At 41.2% G+C, this 26,729-nt stretch overlaps 2 protein-coding genes across 9 annotated transcripts in view; one reads left to right on the forward strand and one right to left on the reverse strand.

Moving 5' to 3' along the window:
- Positions 1-26,729, reverse strand: part of PHC3 (polyhomeotic homolog 3) — a 59,197-nt gene that overhangs the window by 9,356 nt on the left and 23,112 nt on the right. For 6 of the 8 annotated variants that reach the window (XM_081862281.1, XM_081862282.1, XM_081862283.1 and 3 more), the window contains 8 exons: positions 13,582-13,816; positions 11,204-12,078; positions 10,363-10,513; positions 8,479-8,732; positions 6,692-6,851; positions 3,378-3,492; positions 497-632; positions 169-400 (listed from right to left, as the gene is read on the reverse strand). In XM_081862281.1, coding sequence (XP_081718407.1) covers positions 169-400; positions 497-632; positions 3,378-3,492; positions 6,692-6,851; positions 8,479-8,732; positions 10,363-10,513; positions 11,204-12,078; positions 13,582-13,816 — 2,158 coding nt within the window. Of the gene's footprint in view, positions 1-168; positions 401-496; positions 633-3,377; positions 3,493-6,691; positions 6,852-8,478; positions 8,733-10,362; positions 10,514-11,203; positions 12,079-13,581; positions 13,817-21,438; positions 21,765-26,729 lie in introns of those variants that run through there. The other 2 variants (XM_081862287.1, XM_081862284.1) reach the window with 2 other exon arrangements.
- On the forward strand, positions 21,936-24,732 carry LOC309342155 (A-kinase anchor protein 4-like). The gene has a single exon (XM_081862449.1). The coding sequence runs from the start codon at positions 22,085-22,087 to the stop codon at positions 24,131-24,133; it is 2,049 nt and encodes a 682-aa protein (XP_081718575.1). The 5' UTR covers positions 21,936-22,084; the 3' UTR covers positions 24,134-24,732.

Below are 26,729 nucleotides of genomic sequence, written 5' to 3' on the forward strand. Positions count from 1 at the left end.
AAGGATTCTGAAAGTAAACTCTAGAAGCACAAGAGGAAATAGGTGTGATATTAATCCTGTTTCTTTGCAACCCAAACCAGCCCTCCTACGCCTCCTCTGCCTCTCCCCTCAAAGTAGTAATATTGCCATCGGACATTCTTAACAAACAAATGTGCTCCATCTCCATACCAGGCAAAGAATGTATGAAGGCCCAAACATCTTCCACAGTCCATCCGGAGGGATCAGATTGTATCGCTGGTAACAAATCCATGTTGTCTGTTGTTTTCCTAATTCTCAGTTCCCTAAGTTCACGCTCTCTTTCCCTTTCACTTTGCCTTCGCAAGCGAGTGGTCATGGCAACCGGTACATTGTCTTCCTGAGAAGCCAAGTCTTCTTCTGCAGATGGATAAGTAATTGGAAGCTGGAAAATGCAGTACAGATAAACCACAGTATAACCATTTTCCTTGATTAACTCTTACAAAAGGACACCGTGGAGTTTAGTTAGCATTCCACAGACCTGTCTAAGGAAGTGTTCCCTGGGAGCTCCATCAGAGCTGCTTGGCCGTCGCCCGCGTCGCCCAAGGCTCCGGCTCCAACGACTGCTTTTATCTGAGCCATATAATCCAAATTTCTTACTGCAGCTGACGTTGTACCTAAAATAATAATAAAAAAATTAAACACTCTGGAAAATTGCTTCTGGGAGTAGAATGTCAATGCTCAGTGAGAACTAACTTTTTTAAAAAAGCAATAGAGCCTTTGGTTCCATAATGCAAGAATGCAAGAAGGAAATAAATATCATAAACAAATAATTATTTTCTTATCAGAAGACATCTGAAGGCAGCCCTGTTTAGGGAAGCTTTTAATGTTTGATGTATTACAGTATTTTAATATTTTGTTGGAAGTCCAGAGCGGCTGGGGAAGCCCAGCCAGATGGGCGGGGTATTTTTTATTATTATTATTATTATTATTATTATTATTATTATTATTGGTCAAAGTCCATCAATTCATAGTTTAAAATAAATGTTACTTCCCTAAATGTTCTGAGTTAACTGTATCTATACATAATTTGAAGGGATGCCAATGGGTTCAAGATATTTTAGTTTACTATATCTTGTGGTTTTTTATGATTTCACCTGCAATTCTTTGGCTCCTAGGAGGGTGAGCCAAGGGTAATCGGAAGTATCAGATCTTCTCTGAGGGTGGGGAGAGTTCTGACTTCAGATTCAGATTCCCCCCCCCCCCCCGTCAGATTCCTCTCCTCCTCCTGTCATTACCTCTACAGTCCATACCCTACCAGTGTTGGAGCTCTAATACAGGTGCAGCTGAAAAGGAGGACTGAAGCATGACAGGGGCAAATCCAGGCTATGGCTTGGATCAAGTGCCCCAAACTACCCCCGTCATTCCACATATCCATGACCCACACCAAAAATAATTTCTGCCCAGGGCTAGTATAGTTCAGTATTGTTTCTTTCCCTCCATTCCAAAGTTCCAACTATGTGCTACATGAAGAAATACTTTTATTTATTTCAACATTCAGCTTCACTGGAGGCTCATGAGCTCTGCTATTATGAGAGGGGGGAAAACTTTTCTCTATCCACTTTTTCCATGAGTCGCTGGTGGTTGTGTTGTTAATTTCTTTACATTGCTTTTAGAGCACAATAAGTAGCATGTTTGGGGTTAATTGGTTTTTTATAAAACAACAACAACAACAGCAACAACAACTACTATGATAAATGTTTTAATCAATCATACTGATAAATTGGGGTCTTATTTCCATAAGTCGTGAAACTGGAGTAAGAATGAATTCCTTTGTTAATTAATTATGATTAAAGTATCTGTAATTACATGTCAAGCGGTACCCTGTGACCCCAAACGTAAGCTTCTTTATCGATTATTTGAAAGACTTGATGTTTAAAGAAGTGTTAATCCTTTTTTATGACTGAAGCCAGACAAGTTATAGCAAGGCACTGGAAAACATCTGCTAATTTGACCCTGGAGACTTGGTTGGAAAGGGCATGGAACGCTGCTCTTATGGAAAAGTTATCAGAACAACTTACACCTCTAAAAAACACAAGAGCTAAGGATGGTTTTGGAGAAACATGGTACATGTTTATTCAGCACGTCAGAAGAGACAGTACAATAACAAAACCACCAGCAGTGCATGGCTCTCTGTGGAACAACTTGTTAAGGTAAGAATAGAAAATAATGCCCAGAAATCACAACTGTCCAAAATCCAACACGTGAAATTCACTGTAACATATTTTGGGAGAGAAGGGAAATGGAAATTTCTGTTACATGCTTCATAAACTTGTAGTTTTTTTAATACAGTACACCAGGGTTCTGCAAACTTTTTCAGCAGGGGGCTGGTCCACTGTTCCTCAGACCTTGTGGGGGGCCGGACTATATTTTGAGGGGGGGGGGCGAACAAATTCCTATGCCCCACAAATAACACAGAGATGCATTTCAAATAAAGAAACACATTCTACTCATGTAAAAACATGCTGATTCCCAGACCATCCATGGGCCGGATTTAGAAGGCAATTGGGCTGGATCTGGCCGTCAGGCCTTAGTTTGCCTACCCATGCAGTAGACTCTCAACTTACATGGGGCTTAAGTTCCAGGGATAGAGCATAAAGCCAAAATTGCACATAGCAAAAACAACACTTTAAAAACTGTAAAAAGCACAGTGCAGCACTCTCCAACCACCTCCACGCTCTCTTTGAAGGTGGTATGCACTCTTCCCAAGGCTGCTGTGGACTTTCCCTGCATCTCTGGATGCTCTCCAAGGGTGAGTGCAGTGGCAGGTGGGATTGCCAACGTTCCCCAGCCCATTATCCTGTCCCCTTCCAATGTTTTTCCGCTCTCTCCTGACTCCACCCCCTTTTCCCAGCCAAGAATGCAAAACTGTGATTGTGCCAGTTAAATATGTGTAAATTGCAAGTCGACTATATTTTTGAAAATGTAAAAATGAAGCTTATTTAAAAAACAAACTGATAAACACCACGAGCAAAACTGGAACAAAGAGTCACTAGGCTGGGTAAATCCTATGCTGGGGTCTCACTGAAGAAGAGTTTGGATTTGATATCCCGCTTTATCACTACCCTAAGGAGTCTCAAAGCGGCTCACAATCTCCTATCCCTTCCTCCCCCACAATAAACACTCTGTGAGGTAAGTGGGGCTGAGAGACTTCAGAGAAGTGTGACTAGCCCAAGGTCACCCAGCAGCTGCATGTGGAGGAGCAGGGACTCGAACCCAGTTCACCAGATTACGAGTCCACTGCTCTTAACCACTGAACTATTTGGTTCATAAGATTTTGATCCCAAATCCAGCGCTATGTTTAAAAAGCGGGCCTATACACAATTTTTGGAATATTTGAAATTATAACTAATGAAGAATACCTCTTGGCACAGGACATGGTGCAGAATCGCTTTGACCGCAGAAACTTATTTGCATATCCCATTTTCCCACAAAACTCGCACTTGAGGAGATCCGTTTCCATCTCATCCAGCCCCTCTAAAGGGAAACAGCAACATAAATTCAGTCAGTCTGAGCCACTCAGTTATAAAAACATTTTCAAAAGTCCGACAGAAGCTGTGATGAACTGTCAAATAAAAGATACTCCAAACCGTATTGCCAAGAGAAACGGTATTTGATGGCTTGTATAAATTATGTAGGGTGGTGCTGTGGGTTAAACCACAGAGCCTAGGGTTTGCCGATCAGAAGATCAGCAGTTTGAATCCCCGCAATGGGGTGAGCTCCCGTTGCTCAGTCCCAGCTCCTGCCAACGTATCAGTTCGAAAGCACATCAAAGTGCAAGTAGATAAATAGGTACAGTTCCGGCGGGAAGGTAAACGGTGTTTCCGTGCGCTGCTCTGGTTCGCCAGAAGCGGCTTAGTCATGCTGGCCACATGACCCGGAAGCTGTACGCCAGCTCCCTCGGCCAATAAAGCGAGATGAGTGCTGCAACCCCAGAGTCAGTCATGACTGGACCTAATGGTCAGGGGTCCTTTTACCTTTACCTTATAAATTAATTTAGATCAAGCGAGTTTGTCTGTAAACATACTTATTTTGCATAATTCAACGAACATTTAAAAGTGCCTGAACCTGAGTCAGGTCCATTCAGCCCAACTGCTTTGACTAGCAAAGGACTGGATAGGCTGCAGCCTGAAGGTAGGATCTTCATGCAAAACATGCATTCTACCAGTGTATTACCACCCAGAGCTCCAATGCAGCACAATGACCCTATGCAGGCAATGGGAAATCGAAAGCTAAGAACACAAAATTTGTCTTGCTAGATCAGGGATGGGGAACCACTGGCCCATGAGCCAATCCTGATCCACCGTGTCGGCGCATGAGGCCACCCTCCTGTCAAAAACTCTCCAGAACTGGAGGAGCCAGTTCTTTATCTAGTCCTTGGGATGAAAACGTTTTCCTCACTCCTGGCGCAGAACAAGTTGCCAGCTGCTGCCTTTAAGCAAATTCGTTGTTTGAGTAAATGTTGGCTGAACCAGTTAACTGTAGCATTTGATCACCAGGCTAACACCACTTGTGAGTAAAGTCCAAACCAAAGAGAAAACAAGGATGCAAATACTTGAGACACCACAAAAGAACAGAAACACTATTTCTTGCAGGTTCATTGAAGAAAAGCGACTATTAAAACAGAAGCAAATAAATAAATAAATAAATAAATCCTATCGGAAAATATAATACACTCGTGTGGATTACAACAAGCACAGCAAGGCTCATTGTTTGCAGTTCCTCCAATGTCTTAGTTAAGACTGAAATGTAAGACTGAGAAATAACTGTAAGAGTGGGGTGCGTAATAGCATACGTATAAATTTTGGCACAAAACATGAGGAAATGCTTAACACAATGCTACTTTTTTATTTAAAAAAACATAATTTGAGAACTACTTGTCCTTTATGAGAAAGGCCACATGGAATTTTAGTCCAATAAAGTACAACAGGTGACCAACAGCTTATCTTGGAAATATAAGAGATTATTGCATCTTATTTTACTTTTGCTAAACACTACCTGCAGAACAGCTTCTGTAGTATAAAAGCTGTTAACTCTTTGAAATATCCAATAGCTGAACAAAAGGAACTGCTCAATGGCTTATCTGATGGTGTTTGCAAAATACGGAGGAATTTAACAGCGACACAAAATGCTGCTTTTCAGTGGTATGAAAGCCGAACACCTGAAAATTCAGTTCCCTGTACAGACAGGAGTGCCTCTATGAAGATATTTCAGCATAAATCAGGTTATGTCATATTTTTGGCCCATGCTTGCACCTTGGCTCAGTATATAAATTTGGACTCTCTTTTGTCTATGCTTGCTATTTCACCTGGGATTCTACCCATGAAAATTTCCTATTGTCAGCTTGATGAAAAGGGGGAGGGCTTGTCTATAAATCAATGTAGTTCTTATTACGCTGTACTAGGTTGACTGGAATCTGGCTGTGTACCACCAAAATTGCAGTTATTTTACATAATGGAGCCTACTGTAATGCACAGTTGCCTGATCAAGCAAGGAAGGGAAGTCCATACATGCTGCTGATGTGTATGCGTTACCATTTGAAGGGGACAAGGATACACATCTGCAGTCAGGACTGTGACCTCCATGCAACAAAAAGGACAACAGCTAGATCAGGTGCGAAAACATTTATTTACAACTTCGGCATCCACACAAAATATGGCATTGGGTGACAACGTCTGGGAAACTCTCTTTCCTAACATACAGTGGTACCTCGGGTTACATACACTTCAGGTTGCATACGCTTCAGGTTACAGATTCCGCTAACCCAGAAATAGTGCTTCAGGTTAAGAACTTTGCTTCAGGATGAGAACAGAAGTCGTGCTCCAGCAGCACGGTAGCAGCAGGAGGCCCTATGAGCTAAAGTGATGCTTCAGGTTAAGAACAGTTTCAGGTTAAGAACGGACCTCCGGAACGAATTAAGTACTTAACCCGAGGTACCACTGTACTGTATTATTCTGTGTATAAGACGCCCCCATGTATAAGACGCCCCCTATTTTTTGAGCCCAAAATTAAGAAATAAATATTTTAAACACCAAACAGAACTTTGATATTTTATTAAATTTTCAAAACACCGGTATATTTAGTACCATATATTTAAACATCAAACAGTGAGGCAAGCTGTGTAATGGCGGCTGCTCCTGTCAGCTCAGTGTAACTCCACCGTAGCTACAGCTACAGCTCTCCCACCTGTATGTGGCACTTTTGTCTCAGTATTTACGGTATGTACCGTATTTACTCCACGAGCGCTGGCAGACGCGAACGCTGATCGAGGAGCTGCGATTGCCAGAGCTGCCTGAGTGAGTGCGTTTGGGGAATGGGGGGGTCTGGGTAGCCAGGGGACGGCTGAGGGAACTGGGTGGAAGGGACAATGTCTGGAGTGGGGGCTGCTGGGGGGGGGGAGAGTATCAGACCAGGGTTTGTCATGAGGGAAGGCTGGGTGAGGTAAGAATATGGATGGCGGCATGTATTTATTTACATATTTAATTGCAACATTCCGTTGTATAAGACAACCCCCAATTTTAAACTTTAAAAAATTGGGGGGGGGGGAATCTCGTCTTATACACGGGAAAATGTGGTCATTAGAAATCTCAGGAAACAGTCTCTGACGAAAAAATAGAATAGGCTCAGGTTTCAGAAAATACAGTTGCTCAGCATATGTTAAATAAGATGCACAAACCTTCCGTAATTATATCCTCCAACTCCGTGTCTGAGGAGTTATCTACGTGCTTTGCATTGTTCTGCCGCTCTGGCTCCACACACATAACGTTCATCGCCTGGCCCTCCACCAGCAGCCTCTTTTTTGCAGGCTGCTCAACTAGAAGAGATGAACAACTTACCTGTTACAAGAGAAAAGAAGAAAATCACGATACAAGAAAATAGTACACATAACCTTGCAAGGTCAGGGCATGCGTTCATTAGACTTATTGCTACACAGAGAGACAAAGAATAGATGTGTGCCTTTTGTTGTCTACGGTCCAACTCCGAACCAACATGACAATCGAAACAGATGAAATGAGAATGGAAGAATGAGAAGAGAAGCAAATAAATCTATTTTTCATTTGAATTAAATAGTTGCTTATTTTAGACTTCTATCTGTGGCTTTGGAAATCTCAAAACATAGGGGAAAGTATCAAAAGAAGACACCACAGAAAATATATGTGCTATTTTCAATTCATCCAATGCCTGTTATCTCGAAAATATCTTCCCACTCCTTTTCTGATAGATTACCTTCCATTGTCTTGCATTGTCTATTTTCTGTCTTTAAATGTGTACAAAGGAAAGAAAAGAGACTCAGGAAGATAATCTGCCTGTTATGAAGGTAGAAGAATTCTGCTGGATGTTATACGTGGAGCTGCCTCTAAAGGATGTAACACCAATCCTGGCCCAGCTGCACTGGCTGCTATTTAGCTTCTGCATCCAATTCAATGTCATGGTTTCAACCTATCATGTCTTATGCTGCTCAGTATGCCAATAGCTCATATGAACAGACCCTGTGATCTGTGATGAGGCCTTCCCAGAGAACGGGCCTTTTCTGCGGTGGCTCCCCATTTGTGGAACGCTGTCCCCAGGGAAATAAGTTTAGGCAAAAGCATTCCTCTTCAACCAGGCCTGCAGCTGTTAATCAACCTATAGCCTTTTCAAGGGGGAGGTGGGGCCGATGACACAGTATATTAATATTAATAATAATAATAATAATAATAATAATATAAAAATGGCTTGGAATCTATCTACAAGTATCTTTCTATCCTCTTTGCTTATTCTTTCCTCTCTGAAGTTCAATAGATGGACTGAACGTAAGTTGTATTTAACAGCTGACAACAATAACAGTGTGGTATAGGCAAAAAAACTGCCCATCCAGGCTCAGCCTATCCAGAAGTGAACCCATTTAGAAGATTGTGGCAGGATTTGGATTGGGTAAATCAGTCTGTTTCTAGTCCATGACCGTTTTGCATGTTTTGGCATCAATTACAGTACTGGTTCATAATCTTTGCTTTAATGGTTGCCTCCAAGGAAGAGTCAATTGACTCAGAAGGTCTTGGGACAAATACATAATCTTATCTACCTTTGAGCTCTCTTCTCTACATCCTGACATCAGATGCCTTCCCATTTCCTGCCCCCTTTTTTATACTGAGTCAACGCATTGGTCCACTGAACCCTGAATTACATAATCTGAAGGGCAGGGTCTTTTGGGACTCATGCAGAGGGCCTTCCTAGCTCTGCTACTTTATGTTCAGAATTGCAGGGAGGAAACACATCTAAACCAAGAAAAAACAGACCCCATTGACCACAGTGAAAGAGTTTCTAATAAGCTATTTGACAGACAGCAGTTACTAGAATCAAGTTATTTGGAGCGAAAAGCTTTAGAGAAGCAATAGCCCCAAATAACCACAACACATTGCCTCCTAAATCAAACCAACCAACCAACCAACAAGATACAAATATGGCTCAACATTGCACACTTACAGGAAATGGCTCTAACCCCTCTTGGATCACAAAGCCCTCAATAACATGGGTCAGGATTTGTGGCTTAACGATAGCCTGTGGAGGTTTGTTTTCTATGCTAGGGTTCTTATGAGACACTGATGCGCTGTTACTCCTTGTTGGGATTGCTGGAAGCAAAAGAGGTGGTTGTGGAACAGAGGCATGCGAAGGGTCTGATGGTGATTTAATTACAGAAGCGCTAACTGATGAGGCCATTGAGGGATGTCCGTCTTGTTCTGGAAAAAAAGTATTATTTTTAAAAAACAACTCAAGCATTATTTACATTCACGGCTTCACCACTACAGAATTCCTTCCTAATTCTTGTTTCCTCAACTGACAAATTGACAAAATAATCTGGTCTTTTTGTCCAGTGCGCTCTTATCTTAGACAAGAGCCTACCACTATCACAAATGCACTGTTGGGAGTGGGAACTGCACAACATAGCAATTTGCATAATGTGATTTATCACAATATTGTTTAACTAGCACAGAAATCCAGTTCCACTGGCATGAAATTTATTGGTGCAAGGAGGACAATATGCTAGCAGCGTGTTGTGCATAATAATTATCCTTCTTTCTTGCCTAAAGCATTTTTCTAGTCCATTAAACATTATTGTAACATTAAAGGAATCACACTCATATTTTTATTTTTAATAAGCAGAAGATAAATTGTATACCCTAATTTGTGTACATGCTGAGAAACTGAGAAACAACCAGCAAGCCTGCCTAACCTTCTATGTTTCTGTTCCTCAACTATTACTGCTACTTCTTCAATTCTATGGTCCATCTTGCCCAATATTCTGCCTGTGACATATTCCATTTCTGGATACTTTTGAGGAAATGCACACCAATGGCAGTTTACCTATAGCTAAATAGCTACTGACATTCTTGTCTTCTGTTATCTTGTGCTGACAGAGGTTAACAGAAGTGACCAGCAATTGTGAAGTCTGGCTTTGTGACATTTCATTTTTTTAAAAATGGGAACTAACCGAATTATACCCAGTTAAGCAAAGTGTATTGGTGCTTTTCACCAAATCTGATGAATCTGTGGCCTGGGATGGGGACTGGAATACAATGTAAGGTGTGGGGGGTTAAAATGCAATGATTATTGAGTTACACCTATTGCCATGACATGTTTTAAGATAGCTGGCTTACAGATGTTAGAGACTGGTAGTTCTAGAGATCTGGGGATCTTAGGGCGGATGAACATTGCTAGTCATGGCCTCTGAGCAAGCAGCAAAAAAACGCATTAGGCAAAAGACTCAATCCTACATCCACCTCAAGTCAATAATGCCTGGCTTTGGGATCTGTGAAACCCTAAGAGGGTGCCCTGCATCCCACCCCAACTCCACAATCATGTCAGCCATTGGTTGTACTTCAGTGGCTATGTGGCTGCTCACTTATGCTTCCCCTCATATAGAAACTGTTTAGCTCCTTCCTCCTCTGTTCCTACTGACGTTGGATCTGCCTGGCTTCCTCATGTCTGCCTACTGTAACAGGCCCTTGAATTCTCTCTTTTTCCTTCAGGGTTCTGAGCTGCAGAAGCACATGTGCAAAAAAACAACAACCAAACAGAGGCTCTTGCCATTTCCTTCTGCCTTAAGCTACAAACCAGCAGGCTGCCTGCTACTAAGGTGAACTAGTTGGCGACTGATCAGTTTTTCCCCTGTCCTCTCCCCACCTTGAATCTAAATTGGTTTCAGCAATCTGCTGAATCCAAGATTCAATTCAGACATTCAAGTATACTGGGTGAGATTCTATCCCATTATCTTGCAGCACAATCAAAACCGCACAAAGAAAAAGAAAGGCATGGGCACCACACCGGAATCTGCCCTAAATAATTACGCACCTCCATATTCCTTCTTACCTGAAAAAGGTTCCTCATAGCCAAGCTCATCTCTGTTTCTTAAAGTTATAGCAGGAGGTGACAAGGTGGGAGGAGTGGGGGTCCTAACCATACGCACACAGTCCGATTCTTCTGGCATCTCCTCCTCACACATGTCTTCCACTTGATAAATCTGCATTGAAGAGATAAGCACTTTTAAAAGCAAACCCTACAGATATTTTATGGAATTGTTAGTTGCCCTGGGTCTTCATTTTTTTGAAAGGAAATGCAGGACAGCCATACTGAAATAAAGGTTTTGCCAACTTAATAAAAAAAAGGCTATTATCAATGTAACTTTAGCAAAGATTACAGTCATACCTCGGGTTACAGATGCTACAGGTTGCGCATTTTCAGGCTGTGCACCGCACCGAACCCAGAAGTACCGGAACGGGTTACTTCCAGGTTTCAGGGCATGCGCAGAAGCGCCAAATCGTGACCCGCGCAGACGCGCACTGCGGGTTGCAAACGTGCCTCCCGCACGGATCACATTCGCAACCTGAGTGTCCACTGTATAGTGATTACTGCTTCATCATGAAAAAAACAGCTGGTGTATACATGACAGGGTTAGGATGCTTTGATTTACGTATGCATTCATTCCTTTAGCTATTTCCACCTTGTTCTTGGTCGAGACCTAACAATTTTTAAGTCAAATGTATAATCTTTCACATCAAAATTGTAAAACCAGCCAACACTTTTGAGAAAAACACTATTTTCAATCCCGAAGAGCTGTAAGAAAACAAATATCTAACATCCACCCAGTTTAAACTTGTCAGTGTTTCATCTCCCATTTCAAAACTGGAGAGGGAAGTTATCAGATGCTCACCACTGGGGTCTCAACAGGTACTGCTTGTTGCACTTGAAGATTCACTGCAACCGTCTGAGGAGGAGGAAGAGTCTGAAACGGCAGCTGGACCAACGCTTCAGCAGCAGGAAGCTCTTCCTCAGAAACCAACGTGTTCTGCACTAAAACCTGACCCTGGGACAAAATGTCAGGCTGCACTTGTAAAGACTGAACAGGCGGGAGAGGAAGTGGCTGGCTGTGGGCTGGAGATGTTGGCAGCTGGGGAGAGGCTGCCACTGGGATTGGCGTGGGCTGCAAAGCTGGATACTGCTGGTGAGGCGTTGGAGATGTTATATGTTGGCCCGTGGACACCATGGCAGGCTGATCCGGTGACCCAATGTGAACTATTGGGGAAGGTGGCAGCTGGGCTGGAAGATTAGAAGGCTGCGAGGTTGCTTCTGCTGGCCTATCATCGGCCTGCGCTGGGTGATGCTCTGACTGAAGTGCTGATGATGCTAGCGGATGTGTTTGTGACTGAATAAGAGCCTGGGGATGTATAATTATTGTTGGCGACTGGCTGGGCGAAGGAGGTGGTGGAGGAGATACCACGACTGACTGCTGGGAGGACTGGGATGGAGTTGGAGAAAGTGGAGGAGGAAGTGGCGGGGGATGGATGTGGACAGGTGTGCAGTGCTGCGATGAGGCGCTGCTGGGGGCTGGAGGAAGAACATGGCCTTGGAGAGGGGCACAGTGTTGCGACACAGATGCTTCCTGGTTGGGAGGCAGCTGGAGCGTGATTGGTTGAACTTGTTGCTGCTGGAAGATCAGCTGGTGGTGGGAAATTTTTGAAGGTGGTGAGTGAAGAGGGGACTGCTGGTGCTTTAACAGAGAATGAGGCTGAATAGCAGAATATGAAGCTGCACAGTGAAAAGGAAAATAAAAAGAGAGAATCAATAATCATTTCCTTAAATCCACAAAAAATAATAATGCATGGTTTTAGTCACGTCCACCTGGCATTTGACCAAATCAAGCAAATAGATCCATTATCTTTATAAATGGCAACTAATATATTCAATACAATACCCGGAATTTGACAAATCCTTAGAGAAACACACCTATGAACAATAATATGAGGGTTGGGGGACTATTTTTCACTAGAAAATTCTTCATTTTTAGAATTAAATTGGGCAACTGTAACAGACAAAACACTAGTCAAATCTAAAATCAAAGTTGTAGCTAACTTTTTTCCAGTGACTATCCCTAGGAAGCAGTTCTTCAGGCATACTACAATAATTTGTATGTTAACATTTGGTATCTGAAGAAGTGTGCATGAACACAAAAGCTCATACCAATAACAAACTTAGTTGTTCTCTACGGTGCTATTGGATTTTTAAATTGTTTTTGTATGTTAACAGTTTTCACTGCCGTTCGCTGCCTTAAAATCTATATAATTCATACATTTATGGAAGGGCATGTGTTATTGTGCCATCATGTATTAAAATACTTACAAATATCCTAATAAAAATAATTCCCCAGTAAAGCTTCGAGTTTGTTTCACTGTAACATTCAAATGCTACCCCTAAAATCCTATGGGTCCCTGGGATGGCAACCCATGGGATAGAGGAAGATCAGCTCTCCAGTAGTGGAAAGAGACATCTAACCTTGGAGAGGGAGACCATATGCCAGCTGCTCCCTTCCTGAAGCTGTGGAAACTGCCATGGCCCTTTGCTTTGCTGACGTCAGAGTTCTGGTGCTTGTAGGGTTGACAAGGGTGTTTTGGGGCCAGACCAGGGCAAGGCTTGGGTATGAATGATCCATTGCTGTCCCAGTTCCCCGACATGCCCCAAACCAGGAGGACAAGTATATTAGCCCTGGGGCCGACATTTATACCGATTTGATCCCAACAAGAATGGGAGGGAAATTTAAAACAAAAACAGATAGGTGCACAAGAGCAATCCTTTACCCAGCAGAGCGCTGGATTCGGATGTTCTGTTCTGTTCTCCTCTCACCCTCAGGAAGAGCACAAAGTGAAGTTTATTGAAATGCTTCCCTCTCATCAAATACTTCAGTTCAACTACTGTTGGTAACAGGAAGAAACCTTCCCAGATAGATATACAGTGATGTACCACTAATGTGCCATGCTGTTTCTTTAGTATATGTAAAATGAATATGTACGTCACATTTCAATGACTTTAGGCAGAATTTTTCAGTCCAGAATGTGATGGAACACTGTCATGTCAGTATATGAGTGATTATTTTAATGTTCCCACTTACCTAGAGCTTCCTAGAATTTCCTGGGGCTTCAGATTTTGTGGTGCATTCCACACAAGTGACTGGACACAGAAAATATGCACAAAAATCAAACAATACATTGTATTTAAAATGAACATTCTTTGAAGAAGGTGACCTCTCTATCCTACCTGGTGCCATGAGCTGATGAATACTTGATGTGCGTGCTGGGCTTCGAGGCTCTGCTGTTGGGCTGTCACCTTTCCGTTTGCTTTCTAGAGGATCTGACTGGCTGGCTTTGGTACTGGTTACAGGTTTATTAGGGCACACAGCTAGTGTCTGGGCATGACTACTGCTTTTTGGAGAGCCGTTCTGTGAACTAGATAATACACCCAACTTCTGGCTGCGCAATGTCAAATTCTGGACCTAAAGAAAGTGATTAAAAAATAAATCCAACATGAAGCTTAATAACTAGCTTAATGGCAAGCTTTCAATTTGACGATACCAAAATCAGAAACGCACTACAATGAAGCCCAGTAAGTTCCATGGGAAAAGCAGGTCAGAACTGAGCTTCTCAATATCTACTGTTTACACAGTGCCAGAGATGTTAAGAATACCGAAGTCCATACTATCTTGGTTAGAGAGCAATCTTAAAATTTACATGATATTACTATTAGACTGACAATAAATAGTGGAATTCAAATCCATTCACAGTTCCCCCAAGGAACTTACTTTGCTTGGTCTTCTGTCACATCTATGATAGGCTATACAGTTCTGGTTGGGGTAGTGGCAGGATAAAATGAACAGAGGGAGGGTTCATAGATACCCCTAATATTACCATACAGAAAGGCCACCTCAAAGTGTATCTAACAAACCATTTAAATATATTGCAAAAAGGGATGTAACATATTTGTATTGAACACTAGTTGTAAAAGTGAAACACAGCACAGAGGTACAAGATTCTTATAGTTCCACATGATGCTAATTGAATCCTGAAAAGATGAAAGTTTCCCACTGGTAAATAAAATAAAAACACTGTAGGGACTTCACTAGACCACAGCTGGGTCAAAGTCAATGCTTCTCAAATCAGAATGACTTCTCACATTCCAGGAAACTGTTAAATACCTACACCTAGCTTGAAATGCCAGGCCGTAAGGTGCTATACTTATAATAAAAAGGGAAGGGAAGTCCAACTATATCTGTTTTGAACACTTCCATAATCATGTTGATCAAACAGACAATAAAGAAATTTATACCCTTAAGGGCCTGCATAGCTTCACACGAACCACTGTTAACTGACAACCCAAGACATTCCTGTGACCTTTGGGGTCCCTTCCAACTCTACAATTCTATAGTTCTATGAAAAGACTGGAAGACCATGGGAGCAAATCTGTCTTCACAAGAGAGGAACACTGAACATTAAGTAAATTATCAGACCTGCCTGGAGAGAATTTGAATTGTGTTTATCTAAAGGAAAACCAATTCACAATGTTAACCAGCAGGAAATTAGGCGAGAAGAACAATATTGGTGACAGATCTTTGAATACTTGACTGCTTTGGTCAGAGTTCTTGGCATGTAAAACCTGGCATTCCGTGGTACAACTGAAAAAATTCCAGCAGCTACAACAATACAATTCCCTATTTGGCTTCCTGTATGATATACAGTCAAACCTTGGATCGTGAACGCCTCCATTTTGGAACGTTTCGGCTCCCGAACGCCAAAACCTGGAAGTAAATGCTCCGGTTTTGAATGCTTTTCAGAAGCCGAATGTCTGACGCAGCTTCTGTTTGAGTCCAGGAAGCTCCTGCAACCAATTGGAAGCTGCGCCTCAGTTGTCAAACATTTTAGAAGCCAAATGGATTACCTTCGACAACAGAGGTTTGACTGTATACAGTATGAACACAAAATCTACTGATGATGTACTGAAGGTCTGCAAAAAATTGGAAAAATCACAGATGCGCAATGGAAACAAAGATACTATACTGATGCTGAATATCTTTGCTGTGAACTTATAGCAATAGCTCAAAGACTTCCAAAGTCCATGCTGCCACAAGCAGTACTTCTTTTCATACTGAAACAAAAACTCCTGGATAATGTTCCTAATGTTTCTCACACTTGCAGTGTCAGTGGCAAGTGGCAAATGCAGTTTCTCAAGGCTCAAGCTTATAAAAACTTACATATGCTCAATCATGTTGCAAAAGAGACTAGTTGGCTTGAGAACTATAACAGTTGAACATGCCCAAGCATCAGCACTTGACCTGAAGGAAGTGGTGGCAAAATTAGTAAAGGAAACGGGACTCAAAGCAAGATACTGATGTGCATGAAATTGAAATTTATGAGACTTACATCTTAATATCATAATTCACAAGATTATTATTCAAAATGATTTGGCAAAAACATTTTCTATTTGAGAAACATAATCAAATATGGATGTATTATATATTCTTTCAATTTAAGATAAATTTAGCAGTTTCAAGTTTGTGCTTTTCATTTTTTCTGCAAGACATCGGTTTCTGAAAACTGAAGTTAGCAATTTTTTGAGGTAGTTAGCCTTGCCTAGGGCACAAAATAGCCTGGCACTGACACTGCCTATATGTTACTTCAACGTAGTAGCTTAAAATTAGCAGAACTACCCTGCTCTTTCCTTGAAGGCATAGCCTAAAACAGGCTTCCTCAAACTCTGCCTTCCAGATGTTTTTGGCCTACAAATCCCATGATCCCTAGCTAGAGGACCAGTAGTCAGGAATGATAGGAATTGTAGTATCTAAACATCTGGAAGGCAGAGTTTGAGGAAGCCTGGCCTAAAAGCTGAAATATTCCTTCTCTCCAGGAAAGACAAAAACTCCCCACCTTCATCTTGAAGAGGAATGAACTTTTTGCTGTTTGCTCTGTTACATATTGAGATGGATGATTTTTCTTTTATTTTCTTCTGTTCATTGCTCTGTCTGTCTTTTACACAAAACAGTGTCTATGACTAGGTTCCTGACCCTAATATGGTCAAAGTCACAGTCTCACTTTTAAGAAATAATACACTGAGGTATTTAAAAACTACAGAGGACAATGGGCAATTGACAATTTGCAAGGAGCTACGGCTGAAAATTATAAATTAGCTGTGGAAGCCAATCAAAAAGCAGAGCAGGCAAACCGAAAAGTTGATGAGATTAAAGGGGAAGTTAGGCCTTTGAAAAGACAAGTAGGGGAACAACAAGCCTACCTGTCACTGGTTGAATTGAAAAGTAAGGAAAATAATCTCAGGTTAAGGGCCATCCCAGAATTGGAGGCAGGCAACTTAGAGGGATTTCTGACACTTCTATTTTCTAAATTCTGGGGAATTGAGGAAGATAAAGACTTTAAAATCGTGATGGCCTTTAGACTGGGAAGATCGGTAAAGAAAGATAAGGCTAGAGACTGTTTGGTTATTTTGAGATCAAGAGAGGAAAGAGATAAGATATTAGGCCTACATTTCAAAAAATCCTTGGAGATAGAAGGTAAAAAGGCTGAAATCTACAGAGATATTCCCAAACATCTATTGGATCTTAGGACCACCTACACAGACCTGACCAAATTGTTAAGACATAACGCAATTCCTTATAGGTGGGAGTTTCCACAAGGACTATCATTTACTTATAAAGAAAGGAAAGTAAGAATTAAATCACCTGAGGATCAGCAGAAGTTCCTACACGACCACGAGGAGGATCTTCAAAAAAGAGCTGCAGCTTCTTGGCCACCACCACCACCGGGACCACCACCAAAACCTACACCGTCTGGATCTGGACCAGCACCACTACCTCCGGGACCGGAGGAAAACCTAGACACCCCATTGTAAGACCCACCAATTAAACCAGGATGTCTCTGCAGCTTCTTAGCTGGAATATAAATGGCGGAAACTCTCCGGAAAAAAGAAGAAAAGTATTTCATATTTTGAAAAAAGAACAATTGGACATTATTTGCCTGCAAGAAACACATGTGACAAGGCTCCATAGAAAAGTGTTAATCAATAAAAGATTAGGCCAAGAATTTATTTCTTTGGATAAAGTTAAGAAAAGAGGAGTGGTGATTTATGCAAAGGAGAGCCTGTCACCGAAATTTCTATTTAAAGATGAACACGGCAGAATTTTGGCGATTGAAATTCAGACGCAAGGAGAAAATTTTTTGATATTAGGAATATATGCTCCAAATGAAGGAAAATCGGAATTCTTCAGGAAGCTGCATGAGATTATGCTGGACTACTTAGACTACAACAACATTATTATGTTGGGCGATATGAATGGGGTCGTATCTGTAAACATGGATAAGTCGCAAAGTGCCAACATAACGAAAGATGGCAGACTACCTAAAACTTTTTTTGAAATGACTGACAATATGGACTTAATTGACATATGGAGGGTTAAGAACCCCTTAGGAAAAGAAGGAACTTTCTTTTCTGAAGCTCATCTGACATGGACACGAATCGACCAAATATGGACAACTAGAGGACTGGTACCTAAGACTAGAAAAGTGGAAATCTGCCCAAAAACTTGCTCCGACCATAATGCTTTGAAAGTGGAATTGAGACTTAACATAACCGGATCCTTTAGATGGAAAATGAATGACACCTTATTAAGGGATCAGGAGATTGTTAAGAAGGCCCAAAAAACTTTAAAGGACTATTTTGAAATAAATCTAAACACCACTGTGGAAAAAAGAACAATCTGGGACGCAAGTAAAGCAGTTATGAGAGGGTTTCTAATACAACAAAATACGATTAAGAAAAAGTTCTGGAATGAAAAGAAGGAGAAGATATTGGAGAAAATAAGAGAAGGAGAGAAAAAATTAAGATCTAGGCCCAAGTCGAAGGAAGTGCTGAGAGAGGTGAAATTTTTCCAGGCACAATACTCGAAATTGATAAATCAAGAGGTGGAATGGAAAATTAAATGAAACAAAGATCCTTTGAATCAGCAAACAAGTGTGGGAAACTGCTAGCATGGCAGTTGAAAAAGAGACAAAAACTTAACACAGTTACAAATCTAGAGATTGAAGGGAGAATGGTTCAGAAACCCGAGGAAATTAGAAAGTGTTTCCAGAGATATTTTAAAGAACTTTATTCACAAGGGCCACAGAAAGACTTTGAGATGGATCAATTTCTTAAAACTAATGGAAAAAAATAACTCAGGAAATGAGAACTACCCTGAATAGTAATATCACCCAGCAAGAAATTGAAAGTGCCATTCAGAACCTTCAACTAGGCAAATCTCCAGGCCCTGATGGACTTACCTCCAAATATTATAAGGTTTTGAAGGACTATTTGATACAACCTTTGTTGGAGGTCTGCAATCAGATTATGGAGGGGAGGAAGGCACCGGAGACGTGGAAAGAAGCTTTCATCACATTGATACCTAAACAAGAAACTGAAAAGACCCAGCTTAAGAACTACCGCCCCATCTCACTCCTAAACGTGGATTACAAAATTTTTGCGGATATTTTAGCAAGTAGGTTTAAAAAAGTACTTAATGAAGTGATCCATAAGGACCAGGCTGGCTTTCTCCCCGGTAGGCATTTGTTTGATAATACAAGAAATATTATTGACATCTTGGAACTTCTACAAACAAATCTTAATACTAGAGCGGTTTTAATCTTTATTGATGCGGAGAAAGCCTTTGACAACATTTCTTGGATGTTTATGAAGAAAAATTTGGAAGGGATGGGAGTCGGGCGGGGGTTTGAAAATGGAATAGAAGCAATTTACTCAGAGCAAAAAGCTAAATTGATTGTTAACAATGTGGTGACAGAGGAGTTCAAAATAGAAAAAGGGACACGACAGGGGTGCCCCCTATCCCCCCTATTGTTTATTTCAGTCCTGGAGGTGCTATTGAACATGATTAGAAAGGACCGGTCTGTACAAGGAATTGAGGTCGGAGTGAAACAATATAAACTGAAAGCTTTTGCAGATGACTTGGTATTAACATTACAGGAGCCAGTCTCTAGCACTAAAAGAGTGTTAGAATTAATTTCTGATTTTGGTCGGGTGGCGGGATTTAAGCTGAACAAGCAAAAAACTAAGGTTCTAGCAAAAAATTTGACAACTACAGAAACAGATGAGTTCCTGAAAGAAACAGAATTAAATGTGGTTAAAAAAGTAAAATATCTAGGGGTGTACTTGACCTCCAAAAATTTGAATTTGTTTAAAGATAATTATGAGAAATGTTGGTCAGAAATCAAAAGAGACTTGGAAATATGGTCAAGATTGAAACTTTCCTTGTTGGGCCGGATAGCAGCTATAAAGATGAATGTATTGCCGAAAATGTTATTTCTGTTTCAGGCCCTACAGATCGTGGACAAAGTGGAATGTTTTGGAAAGTGGCAGAAGGATATTTCCAAGTTTGTTTGGCAGGGCAAAAAGCCCCGAATAAAGTTTAAAATACTAACTGATGCGAAAGAAAGAGGGGGATTTGCCCTGCCAGACTTGAGGTTATATTATGAATCTGCAGCCTTCTGCTGGTTGAAAGATTGGATCTTATTGGAAAACACTGATGTCCTAGATCTGGAAGGGTTTGACAATGCTTTTGGGTGGCATGCATATTTGTGGTATGACAAGGTTAAAGTTCAAAAATTGTTTAAAAACCATATTGTCAGAAGAGCAATTTTGATGGTCTGGACAAAATATAAGGACTTATTGGAGAGTAAGACTCCGAGGTGGCTCTCACCGGTGGAGGCCAAGGCACGTAAGAGACTTAACATGGAAGCCTACTGGCCTAAATATTGGGAAATAATTGAAAAAATTGGAGACAATTGGAGGCTGCTGAGCTTGGAAAAATTGAAAAACAAGGTGCGAGATTGGTTGCATTATGCTCAAATCCAGGAGGTTTTTAAAGTGGATAAAAAGGTTGGATTCCAGGTGGAAAAATCGAAACTAGAGACAGAACTGTTAGAGCCAAAAAATAAATTACTTTCGAGAATGTATAATTTGCTGCTTAAATGGAATACACAGGACGAGACAGTCAAATCCGCCATGATAAAATGGGCACAGGATTTGGGGCACAACATTATGTTTGAAGACTGGGAAAGGTTATGGAACACCGGAATGAAATTTACGGCATGTAGTGCCTTGAAGGAAAATATTATGACAATGATATACCGGTGGTACATGACCCCAGTCAAACTTGCTAAGATATATCACCTGTCTGATAACAAATGTTGGAAATGTAAAGAGGCGGAAGGGACATTCTTTCACCTCTGGTGGACTTGCCCGAAAGTGAAGGCCTTTTGGGAGATGATTCATAATGAACTAAAAAAGGTACTTAGATATACCTTACCTAAGAAACCGGAGGCCTTTCTTCTGGGCATTGTGGACCAGAGAGTACTTAAGAAAGATAGAACTTTTTTTATGTATGCTACCACAGCAGCAAGGATCCTGATTGCTAAGCATTGGAAGACACAAGATTTACCCACACTGGAGGAATGGCAGACGCAGTTGATGGACTATATGGAACTGGCTGAAATGACTGGCAGAATCCGAGACTTGGGAGAAGAAACAATCGAGGAGGACTGGGAAAAATTTAAAGACTATTTGAAAAAACATTACAAGTTGTATGAATGTTAAAAAATGCTCTTTTTAGAAATTCTTGCTTCAGCATTGGTAAATTAATGAAATGGAAATTAAGGTACAAGAAGTTAAAGGTGGAATAATGAAATAACTTTATTATGTTTAAGTTAAAACATATAAGATTTGGGTTACAATAGTTTTGAAATTAGGCAACATGATAAAATGAAAGATACAATAAGCTTGGAAATAAGTTAACAAATTGCTGATATTTTGTATTACAGAGAATGCAGGGTTTGGAGGATGTGGGGAAGTCCAATAGATGTGTTGGAAAAAAGGATTATGGAAATTTGTAATTTCTCTACTGTATTTTTCTATCTATGTCTTTATTTCTTTTTTCTGTATTTCATAAACTTAATAAAAATATTATAAAAAATAAAAAATAAAATAAAAACTACAGAGGACAATGAACAATGACAAGGAAATTATAAATGAAAATATGAAGTCGAGCACTCAAAGGTAACATACCACAGTAAGACTGAAGGTAGTGGTAGAAAAAAGAGGCAACAGAAAAGCAAGCAGATCAAAAAATTGAGAGGATAGGGTTATTGATATGGCAACAGTTCTTTGTGAGGTCACTAGAAGCCTTGAGGCCAAAGATCCTACATGAGAAAAGATTGCCCTTAAGCTCTTAATTCTCATACACGCTCAAATATGTGGCACACTGAGCTAATGCAAATGCAATATATTTATTTGTACAAAAATAAAAGCTTATCTTGGAACAGTTGGTTGCCTGCTTCCTTGATTGTGTTCTGAAAAAGGGGATTACTTAGGAAGCAAACCAATACACGCCCTTATTTTTCAACCTGACTACTAAAATCAATACTTTAATCTTTTGGGTATGCTTTTAGTACAGGTTAACAGGGGAAAAATACAGAACAATCTTATGTTAAGCAGGGCCAAGGCATCACTGGTTGGTGGATGATATCCATGCTTTATGATGTCACTGCTGTCATAGAAACCATGTGTGCACACAAATGAAAATGCCATCAGCCAGTACAAGAGCATGGAAAGCTGAGAGAGGAGGCAACATCTTGAGTGGGGCAGGGTCAGCGAAAACCGAAACAAGAACGCTCCACAACCTGGGGCACAATTCAGATTCTGGGCACATAGTATGGAACAGGAGTTTGACTGGCTACAGAGTCAGTCAACCCTTTGCAAAGTAGACCTCTACAGTCCCGACGAGCCAAGAAACCAAGACCGCAAAGTTATCTGTTTCGTTGATGTTGGCAACCTCAAAGTAACAGACAAACACAAACACAACAGAGGATTATCTGGTGCCGCTGACCCTTGTCTTGACCTTCGTAATCTTGAAGAAAAGGAAGTAATTGTAATAAAGGACAACGAGAACGATCCCCATTCTAATACCGAAGGCGCCGTCTGCCTTTTCAAGCAAGGCTCTTCTGAAGAACTCAACGTTGTTAGCTGGCTCAGCAACGACCTTCAGAAATACGCAGTTGGATTCCAGCATGCACTAACCCCCTCAGGCCCTCGTAAATCTGCTTACAATTCACCTGCGCTTGAGAAGATGTCCCAGACCAGTGATACTTCCTTTAGGGGCAATGGCTGCCCAAGAGGAGGAGATGATCTTTCCTATTATGTTAACAAACTCTGTTCTTTAGTGGTTCAAATGGCACAGAAGGAAATGAAGGATAAATTTGACAGTAGTAAATGCATTCGGCAATCAATCAATCCCCGCGGATCAAACAGCAGCGCAGACTATGGCAAGCTGTCTCCCAAATCATCTCACGATGACCCCAGAAAAGCTTCCGTCTTTTATGGAGAGATGTGCAATCAGAACGGCTACAGGAATGGTCAGGGAGCAGACAGACAAATGCTGGAAAGGAAACAGTCATGTCCTGGACAGGATGATGGCTCTGTAAGCAAAGGGTTGATGGTATATGCAAACCAGGTTGCTTCAGATATGATGTTCTCATTCATGAAGACAATGAAAGTCCAAAAAGGCAAGCATCCTCCACCAGCTTGCGTGGTGTTAAAGAAGGTGCTTTTGAAACACACCAGGGATGTCATATCTGACTTAATCGACTCTACTATGAAAAATCTACACAACGTCACAGGAGTGCTCATGACAGACTCTGACTTTGTCAATACAGTAAAGAAGAACCTTTTCAATGCAGGAACCCAGAAGTCAACTGAGATTCTGGAAGCAATGGTGAAACGTTTATTCAAAGCATTGTCAGGAGACGATAAAAAGCAATGCCTAGCTTTCACGGCACTAAAAGCAGGTACACACACAGACTCCAGAACTCAAGGATTGCAGTTTGCATCACTTAAAGGTGAAATGCAGGGCAGAGGAGGAAATGGACAAATGAGGCCCCATCCCGGTGGAAGCAAAGGTGCAGACAAGCACTGTTCAATGGATGTGTACGCTAAAGACCTTATTGTAACAGCGTTAATGTTAATACAGCAACACCTCTTAGAAAAAAACAAAGATCAAGCACCCACCCGCGAGACAACTACCACATCGTTTTGCTGTTCCCATGACAGAAGCGGTGGGTCCAAATATGGTTCAAGGCCAGGCGGGGGCAGGCAGGAAAGCCTGGAATCCCAAAAATGCGATATCTCAAGTATTCTCTTGTCCATCATCCAGAAAGTACTAAGAGAAGCTGGTGTTGCAGATGAGTGTCCCCCTGACAGAGGCTATAAGCAGCCTTCCTTTGCCGAGTGCAGACCACAGAGGGCCTTATCAAAATCATATGGGGGGCCTGATATGAATGACAACATGGAACAGATAAACAAGCAGTTTATTGACCAACTGGTGGAATCGGTGATGAAGCTGTGCATGCTGATGGCTAAAGGTGGCGATGACGGAAAATGTAACGGGATGCCATTGGGTGTGGGCTCTGAGGTGATTGTGAATAACCAGAACTGCAACAACAGTACACAAAACAAAGAACTGCAAGCTGTGCTCCAGTGGTTAGTTGCTTCGCAATTCAATGTGCCAAACCTGACATTCATGAACGATCAAGATGGAGAATTGGCAAGGCTTCCTCAGCTGGCTGACAAAGCAGCCAAGAAGGGCTACAGCGTAGGCGACATTGTTCAGGAGGTAATGAGGTATTATGAAAAACAACAGGTGGATGCCATGTCGGGACAAATGCCTCGGTGTGGACTAGTCGACTGGCTGCTTGCTAACCTGTAAGAACTAACTCTTCCCTCTCATGTTACTCTCGTGAGCCCAGTCCAGGCGCCGAAACCACTCTTTGCTGGCGCAACTGAAACCACCAATACAACCCCACTGCAAGCAACAGTGCACTGAATTGAACTGGGGTAGCTGGGCAAGCTCATCAATAAAAAAGAATAAAAAAAAAGTGAGAGGGGAGACAGGCTGTTTATTGATCACTTCAAACAAATAACCAGGTCCTAATTAGCTGCAACATTATACATAATCCAAGGAGCCCAGAAACAGCATTAAAAAAAATAAATCAAAATGCAGGATGTGTTCAAGGCATTTCTACTACTACTAACGAAAATTAGTGATAAGGCACAGAAAGGTGGGGAAAAGAAGGGAGGGGAGGGAGTCCAAGTTTCCAGTCACAGTAGATGAGAAAGTATCAGTTGTGGCAACCGTCTCAACTCGTTACAAATCAGAATGTGGTAAAATTTAAAAGCTTATATTCACTTCTGCTTTGTGACACCCACTTCGTGCTCTGTGCATTCCACCCTCATCTACCTACTGATGTAAAGAAGTATTCTGTCTCCAAAAGCAGTACTCCAGAAAATAAATGTTAGGACAATGCATTTACGTTGTGTTCACTTCCAGGCCAGTTTATTTTAAAGGAATCTCTGTGCTTCTCCTTTGCTGCTGCCCATAACTTTAATAGGGCAGTAGAATGCAATTAACAAACTACCGTACTGGGGACAAACTGCAACCTCTGGCACTTATGGCACCTCTACTTCTTAGCTATTTTGAAAGTCAGTTGCCTCTTACATGGTTGCACCCAGGATGTCTGTAACCAAAGACAGACACGCTAAGCTATATACTGCTGAGGTGGAATCATAGAATATCAAGCATTGGTAGATCTTGCTGACCAATTCAGGGTCTCATAAATTAATGTATCTGAAATCAGGAATACTCCCCCCCCCAAAAAAATGCACACAACCCCATGACAAAAAGTTCACGACAATGGGATGAATAGGAGGTCCTCATCTTGAGCATCACGTTATATAGCTGGCTTCGGTCAGTCACCTGGATAGACCCTTGTTGCAGTTGGAATGGTGCATCTTTTTTCGCATGTCCTTTCTGACATATGAAATTTAATGCTAAATTGTAGGCAACACAGTGAATTAAACAAGGACTAAATGACTATCCTGCAATTTTGAGTGTGGTGAGTATTGTTTTAATGCCTTAGTCTCACCAAGGTAATTTTGGTGCTACTTTTAGCTTAACGAAGTTTAGGATTTTAGACAAGTAACAATAAAAGTAGACCTGCGTCTTCTTTCTACATAATGAAGGACAAAGATGTACCAGTTGCAAGGACTAGAACCTTGATTACACGAAAAATAAGTGTTTTACTTTCTGTAATTTAAGCTCTACCCATTCTGAATTGGTGGATCTCTACAAGGGTATGTCACAACACATGGCAAAAAAATAAAGTGTCACTTGATTATGGAAAGATGAAGAACGTAAGATTGCACCATAAAATCTTAAGAAATTTTCACTGTTAAAAAACCCCCAAGTATCTTCTTGAGTCTGCATTTAATAATGTTAAAAGAAAATGCTGATCTGTTATAAAATATAATCCTACATGCACATGCATTATCTTTTAGGACAAACAGTAAGAATAACTTGCAACTACTTTCTCTCTTGGGGCCCAGGCCTCCATCCAAGAACTCTCTCTGCACATTGCTTTTGACCTTACCAGCCCCACATCAAGTACAGTAGTTGTGCATGGTAGAGGATTTTTCTGTTTACACAATCCCTCCTCCTCAAGATATCTCTCACTGCACAGGGTGCCAAAAGGCTTATCAAACCTGGAACCACCCCTTACCAGAACCAAGGAAAAAAGTTCTTTTAAACTATATGATGTGAAGACCAATTATTTGCTGCTACAAAATTGATGGAAGGAAACATATGAGGTGAAGAGCAGTAATAATCAGCACACGGTAAGGAACTGGAGAAATGTTAGGCAATGCTTTGTACTATATTGCAAGAGACACTATGCAGAGCATGCAAGTAGAGCCAATATAGTAATCTTATACAGGCTGCTGATATCCTTGGAAGAGTTCTGTTTGCAAATTCAGCATTGCTTACTACACACATTGCCAGCTTGCCCTTAGCCAGCCTGCTGATATGTGAATGATTTCAATATAATTAGCAGCATAAATTCATTAAAAATACTATGTTTCACACACACTTCCCAAACCTCATCAAGCTCACTGAAAGCTTGCTAGAATTAAAAGGTTTGCAGTGTTTTGTGAACTGCATCTTCTTAGACTCTGGTAGACCTCCTCAAAGCAAGCCTCAGGGGTGACCCTCATAAAAGAAAACATAGTCTCAAGGCTAATGTTTTCAAAATGTGGGGCAAGTCTCACTAGGGGAGAAGGATGGGACACCTGGAGGGGAAACAAAGTTTCAAGAGGAGACTGGTATACAAGTGTTTATGCTCCAAGCCAAGATGGGTCAACTGGAGCGCTTGGACTTAGGGAATGGCATTGATATAGTGAACATCACAAAAACCTGGTGGAATGGAGAGAACCAGTGGGACATGGTTATCTTTGGATATAAATGCTACAGG

The sequence above is a fragment of the Podarcis erhardii genome (genome assembly GCF_964252035.2).
Source record: "Podarcis erhardii genome assembly, chromosome: 5".
NCBI lineage: Eukaryota > Metazoa > Chordata > Lepidosauria > Squamata > Lacertidae > Podarcis > Podarcis erhardii.